Source organism: Cherax quadricarinatus, chromosome 48 (assembly GCF_038502225.1).
Source record: "Cherax quadricarinatus isolate ZL_2023a chromosome 48, ASM3850222v1, whole genome shotgun sequence".
NCBI classification, from domain to species: domain Eukaryota; kingdom Metazoa; phylum Arthropoda; class Malacostraca; order Decapoda; family Parastacidae; genus Cherax; species Cherax quadricarinatus.
Genome location: NC_091339.1, coordinates 4549135 through 4575994, shown reverse-complemented (window position 1 = coordinate 4575994; position 26860 = coordinate 4549135). Strand labels below are relative to the sequence as shown.

Genomic DNA, 26860 nt, shown 5'->3' with positions numbered 1-26860 from the left:
GGAGAACAATGGCAGATTTCCACAGCTGGGGAAGAACTCCTTGTGCCCAAATAAGATTGAAGAGGTGTAAGAGGACTACAAGGGCCGACTGATGTAAATGTTGTAACGTACGAATATGAATGTCGTCAGGCCCAGCTGCCGATAATCGGCAAGCTGAGAGCGTTGCCTCCAGTTCTTGAAGTGTAAAAGGCACATTATACTGTTCTTCTCTGAGAGAAGAAAAGTCCAAGGGTACTAACTCTCTGGCAGACTTTGAGGAAAGAAACGAAGGGCATAGATGGAGCCCCCGAGAAATACGGACCAGATGTGTGCCAAGTTCAATGGCAACGTCGAGAGGGTTTGCTACATCAACACCAGTGACCCGTAGAACAGGAGCCGGGTCAGGAGAGTGTTTACAACTCAATTTCCTCACTTTTTTCCAGACTGCACTCAGAAGAAGCAGAGGTGATGGTGGAAACATAGTCTAGCCAACAAGTGCGTTTAGCTTCACGGATGACACGGCGAGTGATCGCACGCTTCTACTTAAAATCAAGAAGTCTCTCAGCAGTTCTACTGTACCGGTACCTGCCCCATGCAGCGCGTTTCAAACGTACTGCACGAGCACAAGCAGGAGACCACCAAGGCACGCACTTCTGAGAATGCCTGCCTGAGGTTTGGGGTATAGAATGAGAAGCTGTGGTATAAACTGACGTCGAGAAGAGGTGTAGGAGCTCATCAACGGAGGATGAAGAAGGAACCTCACTAAAAGCAGTGAGGTGCGAGTAAAGATCCCAATTTGCCCGATCAAATTGCCAGCGAGGGCTATGGAAAGGTGGTGAATAGGAAGGAGAAGTAAGAATGATTGGAAAATGATCGATGTCATGTAAGTCCGGTAGAACAGACCAGGTGAAGTCTAGTGCAGTGGAGGAAGAGCAGACTGATAGATCGATGCAAGAGAGTATGAGTACAAGGATCAAAATGGGTGGGAGTACCCGTATTTAAAACATGGAGGGGGTGAGAGGCGAGAAAAGCCTCCAACTGGATGCCACGTGAGTCACAATGAGACCCCCCCCCCAGAGGAAATGGTGGGCGTTAAAATCACCAAGTAACAGAAGTGGTGGTGGTAAGGATGAAACAAGAAAGGTAAAGTCTGGGATAGAAAATGCTCGAGAAGGAGAGAGATATAAAGAACATATTGTAAACCACTTATTCAAGTGGATACGGGCTGCAGTGTAATGCAGCGAGGTATAGACAAATAGTTGACAGTACGGAATATCATTGCGTAGAAGAAGGGCACTTTCATTAAAGGTCCCATCTGAGAATGGATCCGAAGAATACAATAAATTATAGCCTGAGATAGGTTGGAAAACAGCCGAGTGTAATTTTGGTTCTTGTAAGCAAGCACCAACAGGGGAAAACCTGGAAAGCAACATCTGAAGCTCACCCCGATTACCCCTGAGGCCGCGGATATTCCACTGTAAATAGGCCATGATTGGCGATGAAGAAAATACCAGGAATCCGTAGGGAAAGGCACCTACGGACTAGAGGGGTTAGAAAAGTCAACGTGTGGTGGCATTGGAAGATGTTCAAGCAGTGAAGGAACGGAGCGTTGCGAAGAATGGGGTTGTGAAGATGGAGGAGAGGGAAGAGAAGGAACAGGAAGTGAATCAGTGTCCATTGAAGGTTTAGTCTCTGCAATATACAGTGGACCCCCGCATAACGATCACCTCCGAATGCGACAAATTATGTAAGTGTATTTATGTAAGTGCGTTTGTACGTGTATGTTTGGGGGTCTGATATGGACTAATCTACTTCACAATATTCCTTATGGGAACAAATTCGGTCAGTACTGGCACCTGAACACACTTCTGGAGTGAAAAAATATCGTTAACCGGGGGTCCACTGTATTCTGAAATGGCTTCAAGTGTTTCTGAATTCAAAGATGTATGTGAGACCATATTGGAGACAGAAGGAGGAGGGTGAGTAAAGATTGGGACAGTAATGGACCGTACCAAAGTAGAGGGGGAGGTAAGAGTGTAAGGGATTGGAGATGAAGTGTGGGGGGAGACAGAAGAGGCAGAAACCTTGGAGGTGGCAGAAGAGGGAGAAACTTGGGAGGGGACGGGGGTGGAAGGCATAGTACGAGGAGGAGGGTGAATCTCCACACTTGTAATAGAGCCAGAGAGAGGGGAAGAAATAGGTACAGAGACTGGAAAGGTAAAGTGTGGAGGTGGAAGAAGGGAAGGAAGGGGCAAAGAAGATCTGAGCAATGTGGATTTTTTGGACTTCTGAGAAGTAGAGGGGCGATTGGTATTAGGTGTCGTACGAGGTCTTGTCGATACTGGGGCTTCTGAAGAAGGACGCGAAGATGTGAGAACAGACTGAGTTGTAGTCGGGACGTCAGAGCCAAGGACAGCAAAAGGATTAGATGCTGGAGTGGCTATGGGAGGGGTAACAACAGAGAAGGCTTCAGAAGATGGGACCCCAGAAGTGGGGGGATGTTTTGAAACACGAGAATAAGAAACACGGGGTAGTCTCCCTTGGAGGCGGAGATGAGTAACTGCCATAGCATAAGGGAGACCTTCTGCCTCTTTGAGGCAACGGATTTCACGTTCATTTAAGTAGACCTGGCAACGGCGGGAGTACGAAGGGTGAGCTTCATTACAATTAAGGCAAGATGGAGGTTGACTGCAAGATGCATTAGAATGGTCGTCGGCACCACAGACTGGGCATTCGGCCATAGATCTGCAATATTTCGCTGGGTGGTGACCAAAACGCCAGCAATTTCTACATTGTTGCGGTGTAGGTATCACCTTTCGAACTTGTAACCGATGTCCCGCGACATATACAGAGGACGGGAGTTCTCGGCTGTCAAAAGTTAAACGAGCTACATTGCAAGGGTAACGTCTCCGCCCACGGGCAGGAAGGACATAAGTGTCTACTTTGAGGATTGGGAGATCCTGGAGTTCCAGCTGTTCAAGAATGTCATTGCCACATGACTGGAAATTCTGTTGGACTATGGTATGGGGGCAGAATGACAGTACCACTACAAGAATTGAGAGAAAGATGTTTTTCAATAGTGATAGGAGTAGTATCTATATGCAAAAGGAGAGAAAGATCATGAGCTTGGGTAGCATTCTGGACAGTGACGATGCGCGTACCGCTCGAGAGCATGAAATGAAATATCTCTACCAACATGACGCAGGAGTGCTTTGCCATGTACTATGGTCAGAAAGGTAGGCAGAAGAAGAAGTCGGTCTTAAAGTAAAGAATTTAGTCCATTGTGTGGTCTGAAATTGAGCGTGGAGAGGGAGTGCATGACGTGTCAGTCTTTTCCGAGTAGAATGGGAAGGTAACGAAGGAGCATCATCAGGAGATTGACGTTGGCGTTTAGAAGTAGGACCGGAGTTGGTCCGGTGTGAAATGGGCGGGCGATTCGAAAATTGCCGTACCGTAGAGGGAGAAGCCGGAAGCATAGTCAAAGGAGAGCGGAGTTCAAACAAATCGAAGGAGTCAGTCGAAGCCCCTGTACCTGAAGCGGGTGAGGAAACAGCACCAGCAAGAGGTACAGGGGCATCAGGAGTGTCCGAAGAGTGGTCTAAAAATAAGGCAGAGTCAGAATGGGGTGCGGTATCTAGAAGGGGCCCGGGGGTAGTGGGTTCATGGATTGGGTTCTCCATGGTTAGGTTACTCCTTTGCTTTTTGTTTTTAAGAAAAAAAAAGAAAGAAGAAAAGAAAATAAAAATAAAAAAAAGAATAAAAAAAGGGGGGAGCGGGGAGGAATAGTTCCCAGGAGGGATGAAAGGGCCAGAAATCTCCCTCCGCGCCCAAGAGGACCTCAGCACCGCTAGTAGCGCAGATGCAGCATGGAACCCGTGCCATACCCTACCCTTCATGCCAGTAAACCAGCAATCCGGGATAGCAACCTCACATCTGCCGAGCTACCTCGGTGGACAAGAGAGAGGGCGGCCAGATGTCCGCCACAAAGCATACCTCCTTCGGCCACCACCCCCAGAATCCTAAAGGTGGTTTCCAGAGATACACCCGTCACCCGAAAGACACCCAAAGCTACTCTGGGATATGGGAGAGGGAACGGGACATCCCCAGGCGATCCAGATTCCATGGCAAACTACGCCACCGCCAAGAACCTCAACGGAATGGGATGGACCCCGGTATCCTTTCCCCTACCTAGGAACTAGCGCGCCTGTGGGAGAAATCCCAAAGGCCAAAAAGAGGAAGGGCAAAAGGGAGGGGTGGGGAGGAGGAGGAGGAGGAAAGGAAAAAGGGGAGGATGGGGAGGATGGGATATTGGAGGGGAGATTGGGGGGTAATTAGGTTCTGTCTGAGGAAGAAGACCGAAAGGTCTAATTCCTCAGACCAAGAGCCTCTTCACCACGCCAAGGAGCCCCCCTTGAAGAGGAATCAAAACAGAAAGCAATAGTAATATAAGAGGGGCCTAGAGACGTGACTAATGAACAGAGGATGTTATTTTAGTGCCAAGAATGTCTACATTGTTTATTCTGGACCGTATTTTAAAATTGGCATCTTTTTTAATTTGCATGAAATTGGCCAAATTGCCAATTTCTGACCACTTTATTGGGTAGTTTGAATCGGTAAATGGGCGGTATCTTATACTTAACTGATAGAAAAAATGGAGTTCTAAAGAAATAGCTATGAGTTTGGTCAACTGGAACAACAGAACTGGCCAAAAACAGGGCTCAAACTTGGCGAAATTGCTGATGCGTATATGTCGCTGAGACCGCTAACTTCGCGGGAGCATAATTCCGTGAGTTTTCGACCAAATTTCGTACTTTCGGTGTCATTATCATCGGGAAAAGATTCTCTATCATTTCATAAGAAAAAACAATTTTTTTTTTCCAAAACTTTTGCGACACAGAATGACAGTTTCAGAAAGGGGCTTGTGACAGTCAAAGGGTTAATGAAAGAAATAACACAGAAAAAGGGACAATTCACCATTAGTGAGCTTCTTGCAAAGTGCAACCCTTGCCAATACTGAGGCAGTACCAAACAACACTACAGGTCTGCCAACACTAATCCGGCATCTCTGGGACCTGTAGTGTACCGGATTAGTGAATTTGCCAGCTTATAGAGTGGTTAGGTTAGAACACACTTGATTAACCTAACAATAGAGAGACTGCTACATCTTCCTAATTTTCATCACTACTTTATCCTCCACTGGCTTGCTGCTGTGCATTTACAACCATCTGCACAATTTCTGAGTCAGTATAATAATAAAATTTGAGTCAGTATAATGATTTGAGTCAGTATAATGATGAAATTTGAAATTATGCTAGCTGAAATTAGTGCCAGATTACTGATGGAACCGGATAACTGACTGCCAGATTAGTGATGGTCGATCTGTAGTACAGTGGAACCTCAGTGCTCAAACAGTTCCCTACTTGAACAATTCGATATTTGAACCGTTTCTTCAGTAAAAAAAATTGCTTGGTAATTGATCGTTTGCTCGGCATTCAACCAAATAAACATGACCTGCCAGAACATCACTGTAAAATAGTATTACATATTTCTTTGCATTTTTTTTTATATTATTTGTATAAATAAGTCACCATAGGGGCCTATCAAGATTAGTGATAGCAGCCAACCAAAAAGAATGTTGGTTGGGAAAAATTCGTTTGGTACACGAACAGATCAGCACTCGAACAGCCTTCTGGAACAAATTAAGTTCGAGTACCGAGGTTCCACTGTACTGAACACAACTTTACAAACTAATATTTTTTATTTACATCAAAGATCTGCCACAGGTAATAATTTACTATATATTTTTTTTTTTTTATTATCACACCGGCCGATTCCCACCAAGGCAGGGTGGCCCGAAAAAGAAAAACTTTCACCATCATTCACTCCATCACTGTCTTGCCAGAAGGGTGCTTTACACTACAGTTTTTAAACTGCAACATTAACACCCCTCCTTCAGAGTGCAGGCACTGTACTTCCCATCTCCAGGACTCAAGTCCGGCCTGCCGGTTTCCCTGAATCCCTTCATAAATGTTACTTTGCTCACACTCCAACAGCACGTCAAGTATTAAAAACCATTTGTCTCCATTCACTCCTATCAAACACGCTCAAGCATGCCTGCTGGAAGTCCAAGCCCCTCGCACACAAAACCTCCTTTACCCCCTCCCTCCAACCCTTCCTAGGCCGACCCCTACCCCGCCTTCCTTCCACTACAGACTGATACACTCTTGAAGTCATTCTGTTTCGCTCCATTCTCTCTACATGTCCGAACCACCTCAACAACCCTTCCTCAGCCCTCTGGACAACAGTTTTGGTAATCCCGCACCTCCTCCTAACTTCCAAACTACGAATTCTCTGCATTATATTCACACCACACATTGCCCTCAGACATGACATCTCCACTGCCTCCAGCCTTCTCCTCGCTGCAACATTCATCACCCACGCTTCACACCCATATAAGAGCGTTGGTAAAACTATACTCTCATACATTCCCCTCTTTGCCTCCAAGGACAAAGTTCTTTGTCTCCACAGACTCCTAAGTGCACCACTCACTCTTTTTCCCTCATCAATTCTATGATTCACCTCATCTTTCATAGACCCATCCGCTGACACGTCCACTCCCAAATATCTGAATACGTTCACCTCCTCCATACTCTCTCCCTCCAATCTGATATTCAATCTTTCATCACCTAATCTTTTTGTTATCCTCATAACCTTACTCTTTCCTGTATTCACCTTTAATTTTCTTCTTTTGCACACCCTACCAAATTCATCCACCAATCTCTGCAACTTCTCTTCAGAATCTCCCAAGAGCACAGTGTCATCAGCAAAGAGCAGCTGTGACAACTCCCACTTTGTGTGTGATTCTTTATCTTTTAACTCCACGCCTCTTGCCAAGACCCTCGCATTTACTTCTCTTACAACCCCATCTATAAATATATTAAACAACCACGGTGACATCACACATCCTTGTCTAAGGCCTACTTTTACTGGGAAAAAATTTCCCTCTTTCCTACATACTCTAACTTGAGCCTCACTATCCTCGTAAAAACTCTTCACTGCTTTCAGTAACCTACCTCCTACACCATACACTTGCAACATCTGCCACATTGCCCCCCTATCCACCCTGTCATACGCCTTTTCCAAATCCATAAATGCCACAAAGACCTCTTTAGCCTTATCTAAATACTGTTCACTTATATGTTTCACTGTAAACACCTGGTCCACACACCCCCTACCTTTCCTAAAGCCTCCTTGTTCATCTGCTATCCTATTCTCCGTCTTACTCTTAATTCTTTCAATTATAACTCTACCATACACTTTACCAGGTACACTCAACAGACTTATCCCCCTATATTTTTTGCACTCTCTTTTATCCCCTTTGCCTTTATACAAAGGAACTATGCATGCTCTCTGCCAATCCCTAGGTACCTTACCCTCTTCCATACATTTATTAAACAATTGCACCAACCACTCCAAAACTATATCCCCACCTGCTTTTAACATTTCTATCTTTATCCCATCAATCCCGGCTGCCTTACCCCCTTTCATTTTACCTACTGCCTCACGAACTTCCCCCACACTCACAACTGGCTCTTCCTCACTCCTACAAGATGTTATTCCTCCTTGCCCTATACACGAAATCACAGCTTCCCTATCTTCATCAACATTTAACAATTCCTCAAAATATTCCTTCCATCTTCCCAATACCTCTAACTCTCCATTTAATAACTCTCCTCTCCTATTTTTAACTGACAAATCCATTTGTTCTCTAGGCTTTCTTAACTTGTTAATCTCACTCCAAAACTTTTTCTTATTTTCAACAAAATTTGTTGATAACATCTCACCCACTCTCTCATTTGCTCTCTTTTTACATTGCTTCACCACTCTCTTAACCTCTCTCTTTTTCTCCATATACTCTTCCCTCCTTGCATCACTTCTACTTTGTAAAAACTTCTCATATGCTAACTTTTTCTCCCTTACTACTCTCTTTACATCATCATTCCACCAATCGCTCCTCTTCCCTCCTGCACCCACTTTCCTGTAACCACAAACTTCTGCTGAACACTCTAACACTACATTTTTAAACCTACCCCATACCTCTTCGACCCCATTGCCTATGCTCTCATTAGCCCATCTATCCTCCAATAGCTGTTTATATCTTACCCTAACTGCCTCCTCTTTTAGTTTATAAACCTTCACCTCTCTCTTCCCTGATGCTTCTATTCTCCTTGTATCCCATCTACCTTTTACTCTCAGTGTAGCTACAACTAGAAAGTGATCTGATATATCTGTGGCCCCTCTATAAACATGTACATCCTGAAGTCTACTCAACAGTCTTTTATCTACCAATACATAATCCAACAAACTACTGTCATTTCGCCCTACATCATATCGTGTATACTTATTTATCCTCTTTTTCTTAAAATATGTATTACCTATAACTAAACCCCTTTCTATACAAAGTTCAATCAAAGGGCTCCCATTATCATTTACACCTGGCACCCCAAACTTACCTACCACACCCTCTCTAAAAGTTTCTCCTACTTTAGCATTCAAGTCCCCTACCACAATTACTCTCTCACTTGGTTCAAAGGCTCCTATACATTCACTTAACATCTCCCAAAATCTCTCTCTCTCCTCTGCATTCCTCTCTTCTCCAGGTGCATACACGCTTATTATGACCCACTTCTCGCATCCAACCTTTACTTTAATCCACATAATTCTTGAATTTACACATTCATATTCTCTTTTCTCCTTCCATAACTGATCATTTAACATTACTGCTACCCCTTCCTTTGCTCTAACTCTCTCAGATACTCCAGATTTAATCCCATTTATTTCCCCCCACTGAAACTCTCCTACCCCCTTCAGCTTTGTTTCGCTTAGGGCCAGGACATCCAACTTCTTTTCATTCATAACATCAGCAATCATCTGTTTCTTGTCATCCGCACTACATCCACGCACATTTAAGCAACCCAGTTTTATAAAGTTTTTCTTCTTCTCTTTTTTAGTAATTGTATACAGGAGAAGGGGTTACCAGCCCATTGCTCCCGGCATTTTAGTCGCCTCATACGACACGCATGGCTTACGGAGGAAAGATTCTTTTCCACTTCCCCATGGACAATAGAAGAAATAAAAAAGAACAAGAGCTATTTAGAAAAAGGAGAAAAACCTAGATGTATGTATATATATATATGCATGTGCGTGTCTGTGAAGTGTGACCAAAGTGTTAGTAGGAGTAGCAAGATATCCCTGTTATCTTAGCGTGTTTATGAGACAGAAAAAGAAACCAGCAATCCTACCATCATGCAAAACAATTACAGGTTTTTGTTTCACAGTCATCTGGCAGGACGGTAGTACTTCCCTGGGTGGTTGCTGTCTACCAACCTACTACTATAAATTTACTATATAAATTTACTATATGACTTGGCAAATTATGAAAAAAGTCTTATGCAAGAATATTTCAATAACCTGCATAAACTGAGGAAGGAGGTCGAAAGATTTGCAAAAGTGTTTAATCTATCATCTCATTCAACACTTTTAACAATAAAGTTATATACAACTAGAGAGAAAACTAAACAATAAATGGATGAAGTAACCAAAGACAATTAAATGCCACATAATGGAAATACAGCATGTCAACATGAAAAGAAGTCCCATAAAGATTATAGATAGTGGTACCAATCAAGGCACCAAAGAGAGAGAAAGGTCTTGTGGTAATTATAAGTTATTAACAGAAGTCACATAAATGCAATGGTAAGGCAATCTCACACAAGACTGATGGACTCTGGGATAGCCTTATAGTCAATTTGTCCTCCTAAGTGACTAAACTTAAACACTTAATTTTTCCCATCAAGCTTCCTTAGTCTTCTCGGTGGTTCCCCATTTTCTGTTCGCACATTACAACATAGTCTCATCTTCATTCATTACTGCATTTATCGACTTTAAAATTGGATGACTTCAGATAAGTGATGTCAAACTTACCTAACCTAACTTACGTAGAGAGATTGATTTAGATATATAAAATAAAAAAAAGTTGGCCTTAGAAGAACAGGTAGTTCTTCTATTAAGTCAAAGACTTTGAATTTTTTTTTTTTTTAATTTTATTATTAAAATTTTTTTATTATGATAGACACCAGTGGTGAGAGTCGCGCCTCTCACCACTGGCCTACAGTTTCCATATTTTTTTAATTAGTTTGTGCATCTCTACACCGGGAACCGGTGGTGAGAATCCTGGCACTTACTAATGCACTGCTTTTTTTTTTTTTTTTTTAAGTAGTTCGTCTTGGCCACATACCCCGGACACCAGCGGTGAGAGTCACACCTCTCACCACTGGCCTACAGTTTCCATATTTTTTTCATTAGTTTGTGCATCTCTACACCGGGAACCGGTGGTGAGAATCCTGGCACTTACTAATGCACTGCTTTTTTTTTTTTTTTTTAAGTAGTTCGTCTTGGCCACATACCCCGGACACCAGCGGTGAGAGTCACACCTCTCACCACTGGCTTACAGTTTCCATATTTTTTTTCTAGTAGTTCTTCCGGGATTCGAACCCTGGAATTAAATGGATTCCAGGGTAAATAAATAGGAAATGCAAGAAAGACTGAAGGCACTGCAGTTACTATCACTGGAGAACAGGAAAGAATAACAAAAAACACAATAATCATATACATATATGTACATTCATGAAAAGGAGACATGATAACCATATAAATAAATGTTCATAAAAGACATAATAAAACATGGAGAACAGCTAATAAATTTAATTTACGAAATCAGAGCCTAGACAGAAATACTTCACAAATTATGTGGTAAATAGCCGGAATGGGCTCCTAGAGGAGGAAATGTATGTCACAACCAGTGATAACTCTAAAAGTATTAACAGTAAATTAAAGATGGGACACCACAAGCATAGCTTTACTCCTGTAATTACAAATAAGGAATGACATACACTCCCTTATGCAAGCAACATACACTCACTGATGCATGCAACATACACTCACTGATGCATGCAACATACACTCACTGATGCATGCAACATACACTCACTGATGAATGCAACATACACTCACTGATGAATGCAACATACACTCACTGATGCATGCAACATACACTCCCTTATGCAAGCAACATACACTCACTGATGCATGCAACATACACTCACTGATGCATGCAACATACACTCACTGATGCATGCAACATACACTCACTGATGAATGCAACATACACTCCCTTATGCAAGCAACATACACTCACTGATGCATGCAACATACACTCACTGATGAATGCAACATACACTCACTGATGCATGCAACATACACTCACTGATGAATGCAACATACACTCCCTGATGAATGCAACATACACTCACTGATGCAAGCAACATACACTCACTGATGCAAGCAACATACACTCACTGATGCAAGCAACATACACTCACTGATGAATGCAACATACACTCACTGATGCAAGCAACATACACTCACTGATGCAAGCAACATACACTCACTGATGAATGCAACATACACTCCCTGATGAATGCAACATACACTCACTGATGCAAGCAACATACACTCACTGATGCAAGCAACATACACTCACTGATGAATGCAACATACACTCACTGATGCAAGCAACATACACTCACTGATGCAAGCAACATACACTCACTGATGAATGCAACATACACTCACTGATGCATGCAACATACACTCACTGATGCAAGCAACATACACTCACTGATGCAAGCAACATACACTCACTGATGAATGCAACATACACTCCCTGATGAATGCAACATACACTCACTGATGCAAGCAACATACACTCACTGATGAATGCAACATACACTCCCTGATGAATGCAACATACACTCACTGATGCATGCAACATACACTCACTGATGAATGCAACATACACTCCCTGATGCATGCAACATACACTCACTGATGCATGCAACATACACTCACTGATGCAAGCAACATACACTCACTGATGAATGCAACATACACTCACTGATGCATGCAACATACACTCACTGATGCAAGCAACATACACTCACTGATGCAAGCAACATACACTCACTGATGAATGCAACATACACTCACTGATGCATGCAACATACACTCACTGATGCATGCAACATACACTCACTGATGCATGCAACATACACTCACTGATGCATGCAACATACACTCACTGATGAATGCAACATACACTCACTGATGCATGCAACATACACTCACTGATGCATGCAACATACACTCACTGATGCATGCAACATACACTCACTGATGAATGCAACATACACTCACTGATGAATGCAACATACACTCACTGATGCATGCAACATACACTCACTGATGAATGCAACATACACTCACTGATGAATGCAACACTCACTGATGCAAGCAACATACACTCACTGATGAATGCAACATACACTCACTGATGCATGCAACATACACTCACTGATGCATGCAACATACACTCACTGATGCATGCAACATACACTCACTGATGCAAGCAACATACACTCACTGATGAATGCAACATACACTCACTGATGCAAGCAACATACACTCACTGATGCATGCAACATACACTCACTGATGCAAGCAACATACACTCACTGATGCAAGCAACATACACTCACTGATGAATGCAACATACACTCACTGATGCATGCAACATACACTCACTGATGCATGCAACATACACTCACTGATGCATGCAACATACACTCACTGATGCATGCAACATACACTCACTGATGAATGCAACATACACTCACTGATGCATGCAACATACACTCACTGATGCATGCAACATACACTCACTGATGCATGCAACATACACTCACTGATGAATGCAACATACACTCACTGATGAATGCAACATACACTCACTGATGCATGCAACATACACTCACTGATGAATGCAACATACACTCACTGATGAATGCAACATACACTCACTGATGCATGCAACATACACTCACTGATGCAAGCAACATACACTCACTGATGCATGCAACATACACTCACTGATGCAAGCAACATACACTCACTGATGAATGCAACACTCACTGATGCAAGCAACATACACTCACTGATGAATGCAACATACACTCACTGATGCATGCAACATACACTCACTGATGAATGCAACATACACTCACTGATGCATGCAACATACACTCCCTGATGAATGCAACATACACTCACTGATGCAAGCAACATACACTCCCTGATGAATGCAACATACACTCACTGATGCATGCAACATACACTCCCTGATGAATGCAACATACACTCACTGATGCAAGCAACATACACTCACTGATGAATGCAACATACACTCACTGATGCAAGCAACATACACTCACTGATGCATGCAACATACACTCACTGATGCATGCAACATACACTCACTGATGCATGCAACATACACTCACTGATGCATGCAACATACACTCACTGATGCAAGCAACATACACTCACTGATGAATGCAACATACACTCACTGATGCAAGCAACATACACTCACTGATGCATGCAACATACACTCACTGATGCAAGCAACATACACTCACTGATGAATGCAACATACACTCACTGATGAATGCAACATACACTCACTGATGAATGCAACATACACTCACTGATGCATGCAACATACACTCACTGATGCATGCAACATACACTCACTGATGCATGCAACATACACTCACTGATGCATGCAACATACACTCACTGATGAATGCAACATACACTCACTGATGAATGCAACATACACTCACTGATGCATGCAACATACACTCACTGATGAATGCAACATACACTCACTGATGCATGCAACATACTCACTGATGCATGCAACATACACTCACTGATGCATGCAACATACACTCACTGATGCATGCAACATACACTCACTGATGCAAGCAACATACACTCACTGATGCATGCAACATACACTCACTGATGCATGCAACATACACTCACTGATGCAAGCAACATACACTCACTGATGAATGCAACATACACTCACTGATGCATGCAACATACACTCACTGATGCATGCAACATACACTCACTGATGAATGCAACATACACTCACTGATGCATGCAACATACACTCACTGATGCATGCAACATACACTCACTGATGCATGCAACATACACTCACTGATGCAAGCAACATACACTCACTGATGAATGCAACATACACTCACTGATGCATGCAACATACACTCACTGATGCATGCAACATACACTCACTGATGCATGCAACATACACTCACTGATGAATGCAACATACACTCACTGATGCATGCAACATACACTCACTGATGCATGCAACATACACTCACTGATGCATGCAACATACACTCACTGATGCATGCAACATACACTCACTGATGCATGCAACATACACTCACTGATGCATGCAACATACACTCACTGATGAATGCAACATACACTCACTGATGCATGCAACATACACTCACTGATGCATGCAACATACACTCACTGATGAATGCAACATACACTCACTGATGCATGCAACATACACTCACTGATGCATGCAACAACACTCACAAATTGTGACAAGTCAATGAAATATTTTCCAGAAAGATCTATTCTTGATTAAAACTGCTGGTATGATGAATTATCATAATGTGTAATTTATATGATAACGAATTTCAATGTAGCCTGTGTGAATAACTGTCATATACTGTAATTAAAAAAAATGTATCAAGAAACACTACTATACTGGTAGGCTGTTAAAAGTGCAGCATTTGAGCCTAAATTATGTTTACCATGTAGGAGATCATGCAAGGGATTTATTTGTGCAGCAAAAAGCATCAGTAATTTTTCTAACAATTTGATACATCAGCAGTGTTGAAGTCTCCTGGCAGTATGGTTATACTACTGTACTAAAATACTCTCAAGTTGTTTCAGCTGCTATATAAAGTTTGCAAACTGCTAACTTGCTAGTTAGTTTCATTTAAGTGTGAGTATTACTGATTAAGTATAACATACACATTACTTCAATATACAAAAAAATGAATTAAGGCTAGTTTTTACAGTGTAAAGAGTAGGAATAACTAGTCATTAGGGTGCAGATGGTGCCCATACTTTTTCTCATACAAACGTATATTACTGAAATGATTCAGGCTGGAGGAATATAAATAAACAACACACTGTACGAACGTGAAATATTAATATAATCTAGTATGCCCACAGTACTGCATACTTATTGCTCATAGTAGGCTATACTCAATGATGTTTCTTCTTCAGATGCAAAAATACTTAAGAAATACTGTACTTAAATTCATTCATGCCTCACATTCCTCATTTTAGCAAGAAAAAATAGTGAAAAATTAAAAATAAATTCCCTGGCATTGTTTTCCTGCCTGTACAAACAATGTAACAAACTGAGTCTGATATTTCTACAGCAGACTTCTGTCTTATCCTCATCAGCAATGACAAAATTGCTTAACCAACCAGAGGTTACTGAGCACCTTGCTAGGGTGTAAAGTTACCCTACAATTGTGAAGCCAGACAGCACTGACTAGGAGAGAGGGTGGCATGCATTATGTTATAGAGAACAATCATGCACAAAACTGAAGGCAAATGTAGTTTGTAAAACAATTATCAATGCAAAATATATTAGTGAATAAATATTTAATACAGTACTTTATACAATTATAAAATACACCTAATTAATAGCAAATCCTATACAGCAGTTGAGCAACACATCAAAATTCTTTCTTGTTTCTAAGTAAACTTTACAGTAAGATTATATATTTTATTAACTAGGTGTATGCATGATAATCCTGAGAGAAAAGCCCTAACCTTTACACTGACTTTACACAATTTAAACTATAGAGGACAAACATCATGCTGTTTCTTTTGTCTTCCTTGGCAGGCTTGCTGAAATTTACTTGTTCACTGGTTATGACCTGTATCTCAACACACCCTTCAAAAGTAAAGCTTCCTTTCAAACACTGTAACGCAACAAAATTATTGCCCGTTATGCATTTATAATATATTTCAGCAAGTTCATTCATATTATATTTTAGATATGATCTCTCAATATATCTTATACTCTATTATACCAAAAAAATAAGAATTACTAAATAATAAGTGTGCTCTTTATCAATGTTAAAAATTCATTGCTAGATATTATTAACTTCCAAAATAAAACACTTTCTTCACTCTCTTTAACCTCTGCAGCAATCTCTTATACACCTTGTATAATAATAGTTAAGAAAGTTCCTGATGTAAAAGAGGCAGAAATTTTCTATGACTGGTTACTAGTTAATAGAAGTTTCTTTCTATGCACAAATAAACTAATGATACTAAATAGTTAATATGCTACAATCTAGTTTGGTATCATCTAGTAAGTGTCCAGTACCTAAGCAAATATAGGTTCACTTGAAATGCATAACACTGTATTCTACACTTTTATATTTTTCTAATAAGTATTAGCATTAATAAATGATATTCAATAAATCTAAACACATTATAAACTACAGTATGAAAGAACTATACTTTCTATTTAACACTAAAGAAGATAAAAGTCATGTCATGAACTTGCTGGTCACAGGCAATCAGAAAATGTTTCATGGCAAGGAGCTACACACACACGTCGAACCATCAGGCAAAACATGCACCAGCTGACTGAGACTCACCCCAGGGTGGTGTCACAAGATGAGTACAACCACCACCATTGTGCAATAGGGGAGGGAAGGTGCTTCAGTTAGTCATTAACACTTTATATGTGCTTCACCAATATTAAAAACTGAATTCTGAGAGCTATGAAATCTTTATACCAAAAGGTACCTACCTCATACAATCATAATATACATCAGCCAATAACAGAGAAATATATTTCTTTATGAAAAATTAGTTTACATTTCTCAGGCCTTCCACTTGCTTTCTGGAAGTAAAGTTATCTTTAACAACATTAATTATAAGCCACTTACTTAATGTGCAAATATGCTGGAATGTGCAAATTATGTGCAAAAATGTGAAAGGTGTGAGCAGTACTGGTCAGGACTGAGGGTTCAAGAGGTAGCTTCCCTTACAGCCACAGATGATAATGTACTTAATTTTATTAAAATAATAAAAAATAATGTTTTGAGTTAAGACTCTCAATGCTGTACAGCAATACTGTAGATCCAAAGTATTAGGAGTCAGGGTCTATTATAGATGAGAATTTAAAACAGTACATATAAGACAAATTCTTCAAGTTTTTATTTAAGTGGTCTAATGGTTAACTAATTTGTTGGAAGTACAGTATATTGTAAATTTTGTCTTGTGTTGAAAAGCTTCATAGATATATGTTGCAAGCATATGTGAAATAAAGGAAACAGGGAATTTAACCCGCGTAAACGGTCCAAACGTATATATACGTTCTCTCACGTAGCGCCCCGAATTTTTTGAGAAAAATTTTTTTTTTTAATTGGAAAAAAGAGCATATAGTACCCAGGCGTCCCCAATTTTTTTCATATGGCGCACAGTGAGTGCGCACACCCATTCTCTCATGTCTAGGTGATTCAGGCTTATCGTGGCAATGTTGAATGAACGACAAAGGAAACGTATATATATGTTTGGGGCGCTACGTGAGAGAACACATATATACGTTTGGACCGTTTAAGGGTTAAGTTATGGAAGGATACAGTTTTACTTAAACCGTACAGAGAAATATTACTACCAACAACAGACCAGAAAAGAGCTATACTGTACAGTACATGTTCAGCAACACACAAAAATGAAGGAAAAAAGTGACAGTGCACAAGTTTTTTTAAGGAATAAAGGAGTATTAAGAAAGTTATTAGTCTTAACACAGCTTTAAAATACTATAATGAAGTGTAGAGAAGAAGTGGGTTGTGTGAACACTGATGTGTATACATATACCAACTGAAAGGTTTCCAAGAGTCTTAAGTCTTTATAAAATATATAATGCATGTAATGGAGGAGAAAGCATCACCCAAGAGTCCTAAAGAAGATTTATGATACAAAAGCAATGTTGCTCATCAACAAAGAACTGAAAAACCCACATATAAATAAAAAATATGAATTACATGATTAGAGCTGTGACATTAATGTACTAAAAAATTTTCTTATGAATTTATCATTACCTGTTATTTCCCATTTTTTTTTTTTTCAACAAGTCGGCCGTCTCCCACATATAACACCCTTACGCATACTGAGCAACAGTTGTAGAATATGAATTTACTGTATACTTGTAAGTATACATTACAGTGTGCTATAATTGGAACTATGGTGAATTCTTAGAGACTTCAACATGGGCTTTATATAAATTTGATTTAATATCATTCATTCAAAAATTTTATCACCAAACAGTGGAACTCCAGAAAGGCTAAAATATCTACAACTAAGACTTGTAGGAGGCCACAGATAAACATCTGAAACCCACCCTCCCCTCCCCCCCTCCAAAAAAAAAATAAATAAATAAAAAACTCAGATAGGCCTCCTTAGAACACCCAAGGGCACTGTACAAGTGCAGGTACATCAATACCAACAGATCATGGAAATACACATATACATGAGCAATCAAGATCATTTGCCAATGGTGGCTTAGGATTAAAAAAGTCACCAGTGGCAAAATGTTTTAGTCAATAAATGTCTTTATTGTGCATGTGTCTTTATTCTCACAACCTCTGGGACAGTGTTTCTAAAACCCAACTACATGTACAAGGTTCCTTAAATACCAATAAGCAGGCTTCACAAAAAAAAAGAGAAGTTCCCTATAAGCCACAGTCAATAATTTTAGAAGTCCACTAGCAAGGTGTTCATGAGCAACACAAGCATACATCCTGAAATCTCACACATAAGCCTATTAGTATACCCTCGACAGATTCCTGAGACCCAATAGTAAAGAGCTTTAAAATCAATGACAGGCTAGCTAGTAACCTTAGAGCAAAACTTTGGAAACCCTAGATGCTGATTTTCTAGAATCTTAATGGTGAATAGTACTGCCACACATACATAATGTATAATAGTTTATAAGAGGCCAGCAGAATTAATAGACTCCTAAAACATCTCTAGATCTCTACTATTACTTGTCATTCTTGCACAGTGCTTACTCTGAAATTAATTAAAAAATAAATCAACGATGTGACTGTATGGTTTTTTCGTGCAATCCCTCTATAACCCATGTAATATCTAAACCATGTTCCTCAATTGATGTGTTTATAACTGAAGATAAATTCTATAGGAAACACAATGATAGTGTAATGTAAGCATGTACCTAGATGTATAAATGTCTAAACTGTAAGAAATACAATGCTACAGTGTAATGTAAGCAAATACCAAGATATAAAGCTTAACATCTCAATTTGGGCAAAGATTTTGAAGAGAATACATTCAGTACATGCATCTTAGGAGGGGGAGGAGGGAGAATGATTTCACTTACATCTACATGATTTGGCATATGTGTGTTTTATTTTATGCATTCCAGTAAAAAATTAACTGAAAAACTTATTCTGCTATAAAGCAGTATTACTTAATATTTCACAAATAAGTAAAGCAAACTCTACCAACTAATACTGAAAATCAAGTGTTATAATGCATTTATGACTTACATTACACTCATAACAGCTCAGGTATATACCTACAATAATTCAACATATTTCAAGTTTGCTCTAAGCATGTGGCAGTCTGTGTAATGTAATTTTTAACCAATGGTAATGATAATATATAATCAATCTGATTATGGCAACTCATATTAATACACTGGTACGTACTACTGTAATAAGACAAACCAACACCATTATCAATTTCAGTATCACAGTGTATTAAAATCTTTCTAAAATAGATAAGAAAAATGAGAGTTTCAGAAGAATTTTAAGTTTTGTGCATAGCTCATTATTTGCACCTGTGTATGATTGCAGCAAGCATAGTGGTTTGTGCAGACAGTAACACACAAGACTTCACTCTGTTTTTCAGGGTTCATGCATTACCTTCTTTAGAGCGGCCTTTCTTCTTGTTGGCTTCCTTTTCCTGCAAGAATAAAAATATTTAATTAGTGTTGAAAATATCTGAGATCCAGTTGCATGACATGTTGTTATTACTGCTTAAAGTCCAAGTATCTCTTCAACAAAGACAGGTGAAATTTTTACAAATATTAGTGATATTTTTTCTTATTCTTATTCTTTTTAGGAATCATTACAGGAAAAGGGGCTACTAGCCCATTGTTCCCGGCATTTTAGCTGACTTTTACAACACGCATGGCTTATGGAGGAAAGATTCTTATTCCACTTCACCATGGATATAAAAGGAAAAGTAATAAGAACAAGAACTATTAAGATAAAATCAAAGAAAGCTCAGATGAGTGTGTATAAATAAATGTGTACATGTATGTGTAGCATGACCTAAGTGTAAGTAGAAGTAGCAAGACGTACCTGTAATCTTGCATAGTTATGAGACAGACAAAAGACACCAGCAATCCTACCATCATGTAAAACAATTACAGGCTTTCGTTTTACACTCACTTGGCAGGACGGTAGTACCTCCCTGGGTGTCACCGGCCACAGTGGCCGGTGACACCTACATTACTCTGAGACCTCTCTCCCTGCTTTGGTTGCTCCCTTGCAACATTGCACAGCTCCTGATGACACACTGAGAAGTGTGAAAGTACTTGAGCTAAAAATTTCCACCCTCCCGTGGCTTGTCCTGCATAGTTAAGATCACCCGTCTGCAATTGTTTGCATATATTGTACACACACACACACACACATACACAGTGGACCCCCGGTTCACGTTATTAATCCGTTCCTGAGAGCCTTTAATTGAGCTATGTGTAGAAAGAGGTTTAGTAATAAGTAATACATATTTTATGACGAAGAGGATAAATAAATATACAAAGTATGATATAGTATGTAATGAAAGTAGTTTGTTAGATTATGTATTGGTGGATAAAAGGTTTATGGGTAGGCTCCAGAATGTACACGTTTATAGAGGGGCAACTGACATATCGGATCATTATTTAGTTGTAGCTACAGTTAGAGTAAGAGGTAGATGGGAAAAGAGGAAAATTGGCAACAGCAAGAGGGAGGTGAGAATGTATAAACTAAGGGAGGAGGAAGTTCGGGTGAGATATAAGCAACTATTGGCAGAAAGATGGACTGGTGCAAGTATGAGCAGTGGGGGGGTTGAAGACTGTTGGAATAGGTTTAAAAATGCAGTATTAGAATGTGGGGCAGAAGTTTGTGGTTATAAGAGGGTGGGTGCAGGAGGAAAGAGGAGTGATTGGTGTAATGATGAAGTAAAGGTTGTGATAAAAGAGAAAAAGTTAGCTTATGAGAGGTTTTTACAAAGCAGAAGTGTTATAAGAAGAGTAGAGTATATGGAGAGTAAAAGAAAGGTGAAGAGAATGGCGAGAGATTGCAAAAGGAGAGCAGATGATAGAGTGGGAGAGGCACTGTCAAGAAATTTTAATGAAAATAAGAAAAAATTTTGGAGTTAAACAAGTTAAGAAAGCCTAGGGAACATATGGATTTGTCAGTTAAAAACAGAGTAGGGGAGTTAGTAGATGGGAAGATGGAAGTTTTGGGTAGATGGCGAGAATATTTTGAGGAACTTTTAAATGTCGACGAAGAAGGGGAGGCGGTAATTCCATGCACTGGACAGGGAGGTATACCATCTTTTAGGAGTGAAGAAGAACAGGATGTGAGTGTAGGGGAGGTGTGTGAGGCATTACGTAGAATGAAAGGGGGTAAAGCAGCTGGAACTGATGGGATCATGACAGAAATGTTAAAAGCAAGGGGGGTATTTAGTGTTGGAGTGGTTGGTATTTTTGTCTAATAAATGTATGAAAGAGGGGAAGGTACCTAGAGATTGGTGGAGAGCATGTATAGTCCCTTCATATAATGGGAAGGGGGACAAAAGAGATTGTAAAAATTATAGAGGAATAAGTTTACTGAGTATACCAGGAAAAGTGTATGGTAGGGTTATAATTGAAAGAATTAGAGGTAAGACAGAATGTAGGATTGCAGATGAGCAAGGAGGTTTTAGAGTGGGTAAGAGATGTGTAGATCATGTGTTTACATTGAAGCATATATGTGAACAGTATTTAGATAAAGGTAGGGAAGTTTTTATTGCATTTATGGATTAGAAAAGGCATATGATAGAGAGGATACGGGAGCAATATAGCAGATGTTGCAAGTAGTATATGGAATAGGTGGTAAGTTACTAAATGCTGTAAAGAGTTTTTATGAGGATAATGAGGCTCAGGTTAGGATGTGTAGAAGAGAGGGAGACTACTTCCCGGTAAAAGTAGGTCTTAGACAGGGATGTGTAATGTCACCATGGTGGTTTAATATACAGTGGACCCCTGGTTAACGATATTTTTTCACTCCAGAAGTATGTTCAGGTGCCAGTACTGACCGAATTTGTTCCCATAAGAAATATTGTGAAGTAGATTAGTCCATTTCAGACCCCCAAACATACACATACAAACGCACTTACTTAAATACACTTACATAATTGGTCGCATTCGGAGGTAATCGTTATGCGGGGGTCCACTGTATTTATAGATGGGGTTGTAAAGGAAGTAAATGCTAGGGTGTTCGGGAGAGGGGTGGGATTAAATTATGGAAAATCAAATACAAAATGGGAACTGACACAGTTACTTTCTGCTGATGATACTGTGCTTATGGGAGATTCTAAAGAAAAATTGCAAAGGTTAGTGGATGAGTTTGGGAGTGTGTGTAAAGGTAGAAAGTTGAAAGTGAACATAGAAAAGAGTAAGGTGATGAGGGCATCAAATGATTTAGATAAAGAAAAATTGGATATCAAATTGGGGAGGAGGAGTATGGAAGAAGTGAATGTTTTCAGATACTTGGGAGTTGACGTGTCGGCAGATGGATTTATGAAGGATGAGGTTAATCATAGAATTGATGAGGGAAAAAAGGTGAGTGGTGCATTGAGGTATATGTGGAGTCAAAAAATGTTATCTATGGAGGCAAAGAAGGGAATGTATGAAAGTATAGTAGTACCAACACTCTTATATGGGTGTGAAGCTTGGGTTGTGAATGCAGCAGCGAGGAGGCGGTTGGAGGCAGTGGAGATGTCCTGTCTAAGGGCAATGTGTGGTGTAAATATTATGCAGAAAATTCGGAGTGTGGAAATTAGGAGGTGTGGAGTTAATAAAAGTATTAGTCAGAGGGCTGAAGAGGGGTTGTTGAGGTGGTTTGGTCATTTAGAGAGAATGGATCAAAGTAGAATGACATGGAGAGCATTTAAATCTGTACGGGAAGGAAGGCGGGGTAGGGGTCGTCCTCGAAAAGGTTGGAAGGAAGGGGTAAGGGAGGTTTTGTGGGTGAGGGGCTTGGACTTCCAGCAGGCGTGCATGAGCGTGTTCGATAGGAATGGAGACGAATGGTATTTGGGACCTGACGATCTGTTGGAGTGTGAGCTGGGTAATATTTAGTGAAGGGATTCAGGGAAACCAGTTATTTTTATATAGCCAGACTTGAGTCCTGGAAAAGGGAAGTACAATGCCTGCACTTTAAAGGAGGGGTTTTGGGATATTTGCAGTTTGGAGGGATATGTTGTGTATCTATATACATATATGCTTCTAAACCGTTGTGTTCCGAGCACCTCTGCAAAAACAGTGATTATGTTTGAGTGAGGTGAAAGTGTTGAATGATGATGAAAGTATTTTCTTTTTGGGGATTTTCTTTTTTGGGTCACCCTGCCTCGGTGGGAGACAGCCAACTTGTAGAAAAAAAAAGTGTGTGTGTGTGTACTCACCTATTTGTGGTTGCAGGGGTCGAGTCTTAGCTCCTGGCCCCGCCTCTTCACTGGTTGCTACTGGGCCCTCTCTCTCCCCGCTCCATGAGCTTTATCAAACCTCGTCTTAAAACTGTGTATGGTTCATGTCTCCACTACGTCATTTTCTAGGCTATTCCACTGCCTTACAACTCTATGACTGAAGAAATACTTCCTAATATCTCTCTGACTCATTTGTGTCTTCAACTTCCAATTGTGGCCTCTTGTTTCTGTGTCCCCTCCCTGGAACATCCTGTCTTTGTCCACCTTGTCTATTCCACGCAGTATTTTATATGTCGTTATCATGTCTCCCCTGACCCTCCTGTCCTCCAGTGTCGTCAGGCCGATTTCCCTTAATCTTTCTTCATAGGACATTCCCCTTAGCTCTGGAACTAACCTTGTCGCAAACCTTTGTACTTTCTCTAGTTTCTTGACGTGCTTTATCAAGTGCGGGTTCCAAACAGGTGCTGCATACTCCAGTATGGGCCTGACATACACGGTGTACAGTGTCTTGAACGATTCCTTACTAAGGTATCGGAATGCTGTTCTCAGGTTTGCCAGGCGCCCATATGCTGCAGCAGTTATCTGATTGATGTGTGCTTCCGGAGACATGCTCGGTGTTATACTCACCCCAAGATCTTTCTCCTTGAGTGAGGTTTGCAGTCTTTGGCCACCTAGCCTATACTCTGTCTGTGGTCTTCTGTGCCCTTCCCCTATCCTCATGACTTTGCATTTGGCAGGATTAAATTCGAGAAGCCATTTGCTGGACCAGGTGTCCAGTCTGTCCAGGTCTCTTTGAAGTCCTGCCTGGTCCTCATCAGATTTAATTCTCCTCATTAACTTCACATCATCTGCAAACAGGGACACTTCTGAGTCTAACCCTTCCATCATGTCGTGTGTGTGTGTGTGTGTGTGTGTGTGTGTGTGTGTGTGTGTGTGTGTGTGTGTGTGTGTGTGTGTGTGTGTGTGTGTGTGTGTGTGTGTGTGTAAAGGTAGAAAATTGAAAGTGAACATAGAAAAGAGTAAGGTGATGAGGGTATCAAATGATTTAGATAAAGAAAAATTGGATATCAAATTGGGGAGGAGGAGTATGGAAGAAGTGAATGTTTTCAGATATTTGGAAGTTGACATGTCAGTGGATGGATTTATGAAGGATGAGGTTAATCATAGAACTGATGAAGGAAAAAAGGTGAGTGGTGCATTGAGGTATATGTGGAGGCAAAAAATGTTATCTATGGAGGCAAAGAAGGGAATGTATGAAAGTGACTCTGTCACTGTACAAGTTGCCGATATGGCTTGCAACATCCTTCTCTGGGTGATGTTTCTCCATAAATCTTTCCATCTTACCCCACATAGTAAAAATATCCTTAATTTCTGAAGAAGGCACCTTCTTCCATCTCTCTTCCTCCTCCTCTGCAGCAAGATTCTGAGCTGCGATCTGTTGCTCTTCCTGCTGAAGCTCTTGCAGCTCCTCAGTGGTTAGCTCTTCGTTGTGGTCCTCCACCAACTCTTCGACATCCTCCAAACTCACATCCAACCCCATGGAACTCCCCAGTGCCACAATAGAGTTCAAAACTGACATAGGCTCATCAGGGTCAGCCCCAAACCCTTCCAAATCCCTCTTGTCGACACAATCTGGCCACAATTTCTTTGGAGCCATGGTAGCTTATTTAGCACTTAAATAACTTGCAAGCACTAAAATAAATGAAATATTATGAAATATTTCACTGGAGCACGTGAGAGGACCGCCGCTAACTGGTAAACCATGGCACACTGGCTGGGAAGGAAGGCTGAGGCGGGTCGAGGCCCGCTTACCTCGTGCATACGCGTCTGGGACGACGGGTCGAGACGGGTCGATAAACGAATTTCGGTCAATTTCCGAGTCAATATTTTGTCAAAAAAACCGGTTGATTTCCGAAATGGTCGACTTTCAGGCCGGTCGATTATTGAGGGACCACTGTACTTATGGAAAGAACTGGGGATTCAATTAAGTACCATCAGAAAAAAGCTAGCATGTACATTATAATTATTATATAGATGCAGACTGTAGTATGTCTTCAACTTGCACAAAGTCAGACAAAAAAGCTGTTATTTACTCATTGAAAAAACAAAACATAAAACAAGACAGGTATAGGGGAAACCCTTCCTGAGGAAAATTGCAAAAAATCTAATTTTTCCAACACTTTGAGGCCCATTTCAAGAAATTCCATTTAAAATTAAATGATCTCTATTTCACTAATATGTCTTCCATCTATCAATTAATACCAAGAAAGTAAAAAATGCAATAAAAACTAACTTAGAAAATGCTTTCTTATGAAATGACAGTGAATCTTTTTCTGAAGGTAATAAAAAAAAAAGCACAAAATTTCGTGGGAAACTGATGAAATCACATTATCGTGAATTTTACTGCGCCAGTGATATTTATGCATCAATGATTTTGCTCACTTTGACTCCTATTTTAGGCCAATTACATTATTCCAATCGACCAAATTCTTAGTTATTTCCCTAGTATTACTTCTGTTTTATCGATCGAGCACAAGAAACTGCCAAATTAACTAGTTCATCTACCCAATAAAGTGATCAGAAATCAGTAGTAATTTGGCCAATTTCACACAATGTTCAAAATATTCCAATTTCAAAATTGGGTCCAGAATAAACAATGCAGGTATTCCTGGCACTAAAATAACATTTCCTCTGTTTAATTGTTATGTTTTCAGGCTTTACAGACTAATTTTATTTTTATTTTTCATTTACATAAAGAATTTTTATTCACACCAAAAAATAGAAGATCTACTGTTATGCAATATTGTAATAATTGTATAACTAATATCAGTGCATTTGTGAATGTAAATTAGATCCACCAGTTGATGTGTATCAGTTGCGTGACGTCATTTGTTTACTCTCGAACATCGGTAAAAATCGAACATTTCCTCTACTTTGAGCTCAATTTCAAGCTATTTTCAGTACTAAAACCAATCAAAATCATCTCTATTTCTGTAATATATCTTCCATTCTATCAAATGAGATCAACCATAAAAACCATATGAAAATACACAGCAAAGTCGGTGTT

At 40.1% G+C, this 26860-nt stretch overlaps 1 protein-coding gene across 17 annotated transcripts in view; it reads right to left on the bottom strand.

The window, feature by feature from the left end:
* The window catches only part of LOC128696147 (protein lin-10), a 921476-nt gene that overhangs the window by 177978 nt on the left and 716638 nt on the right, over positions 1–26860 (bottom strand). For all 17 annotated transcript variants that reach the window (XM_053787271.2, XM_053787270.2, XM_053787272.2 and 14 more), the window contains one exon: positions 19980–20019. In XM_053787271.2, coding sequence (XP_053643246.2) covers positions 19980–20019 — 40 coding nt within the window. The remainder of the gene's footprint in view (positions 1–19979; positions 20020–26860) is intronic.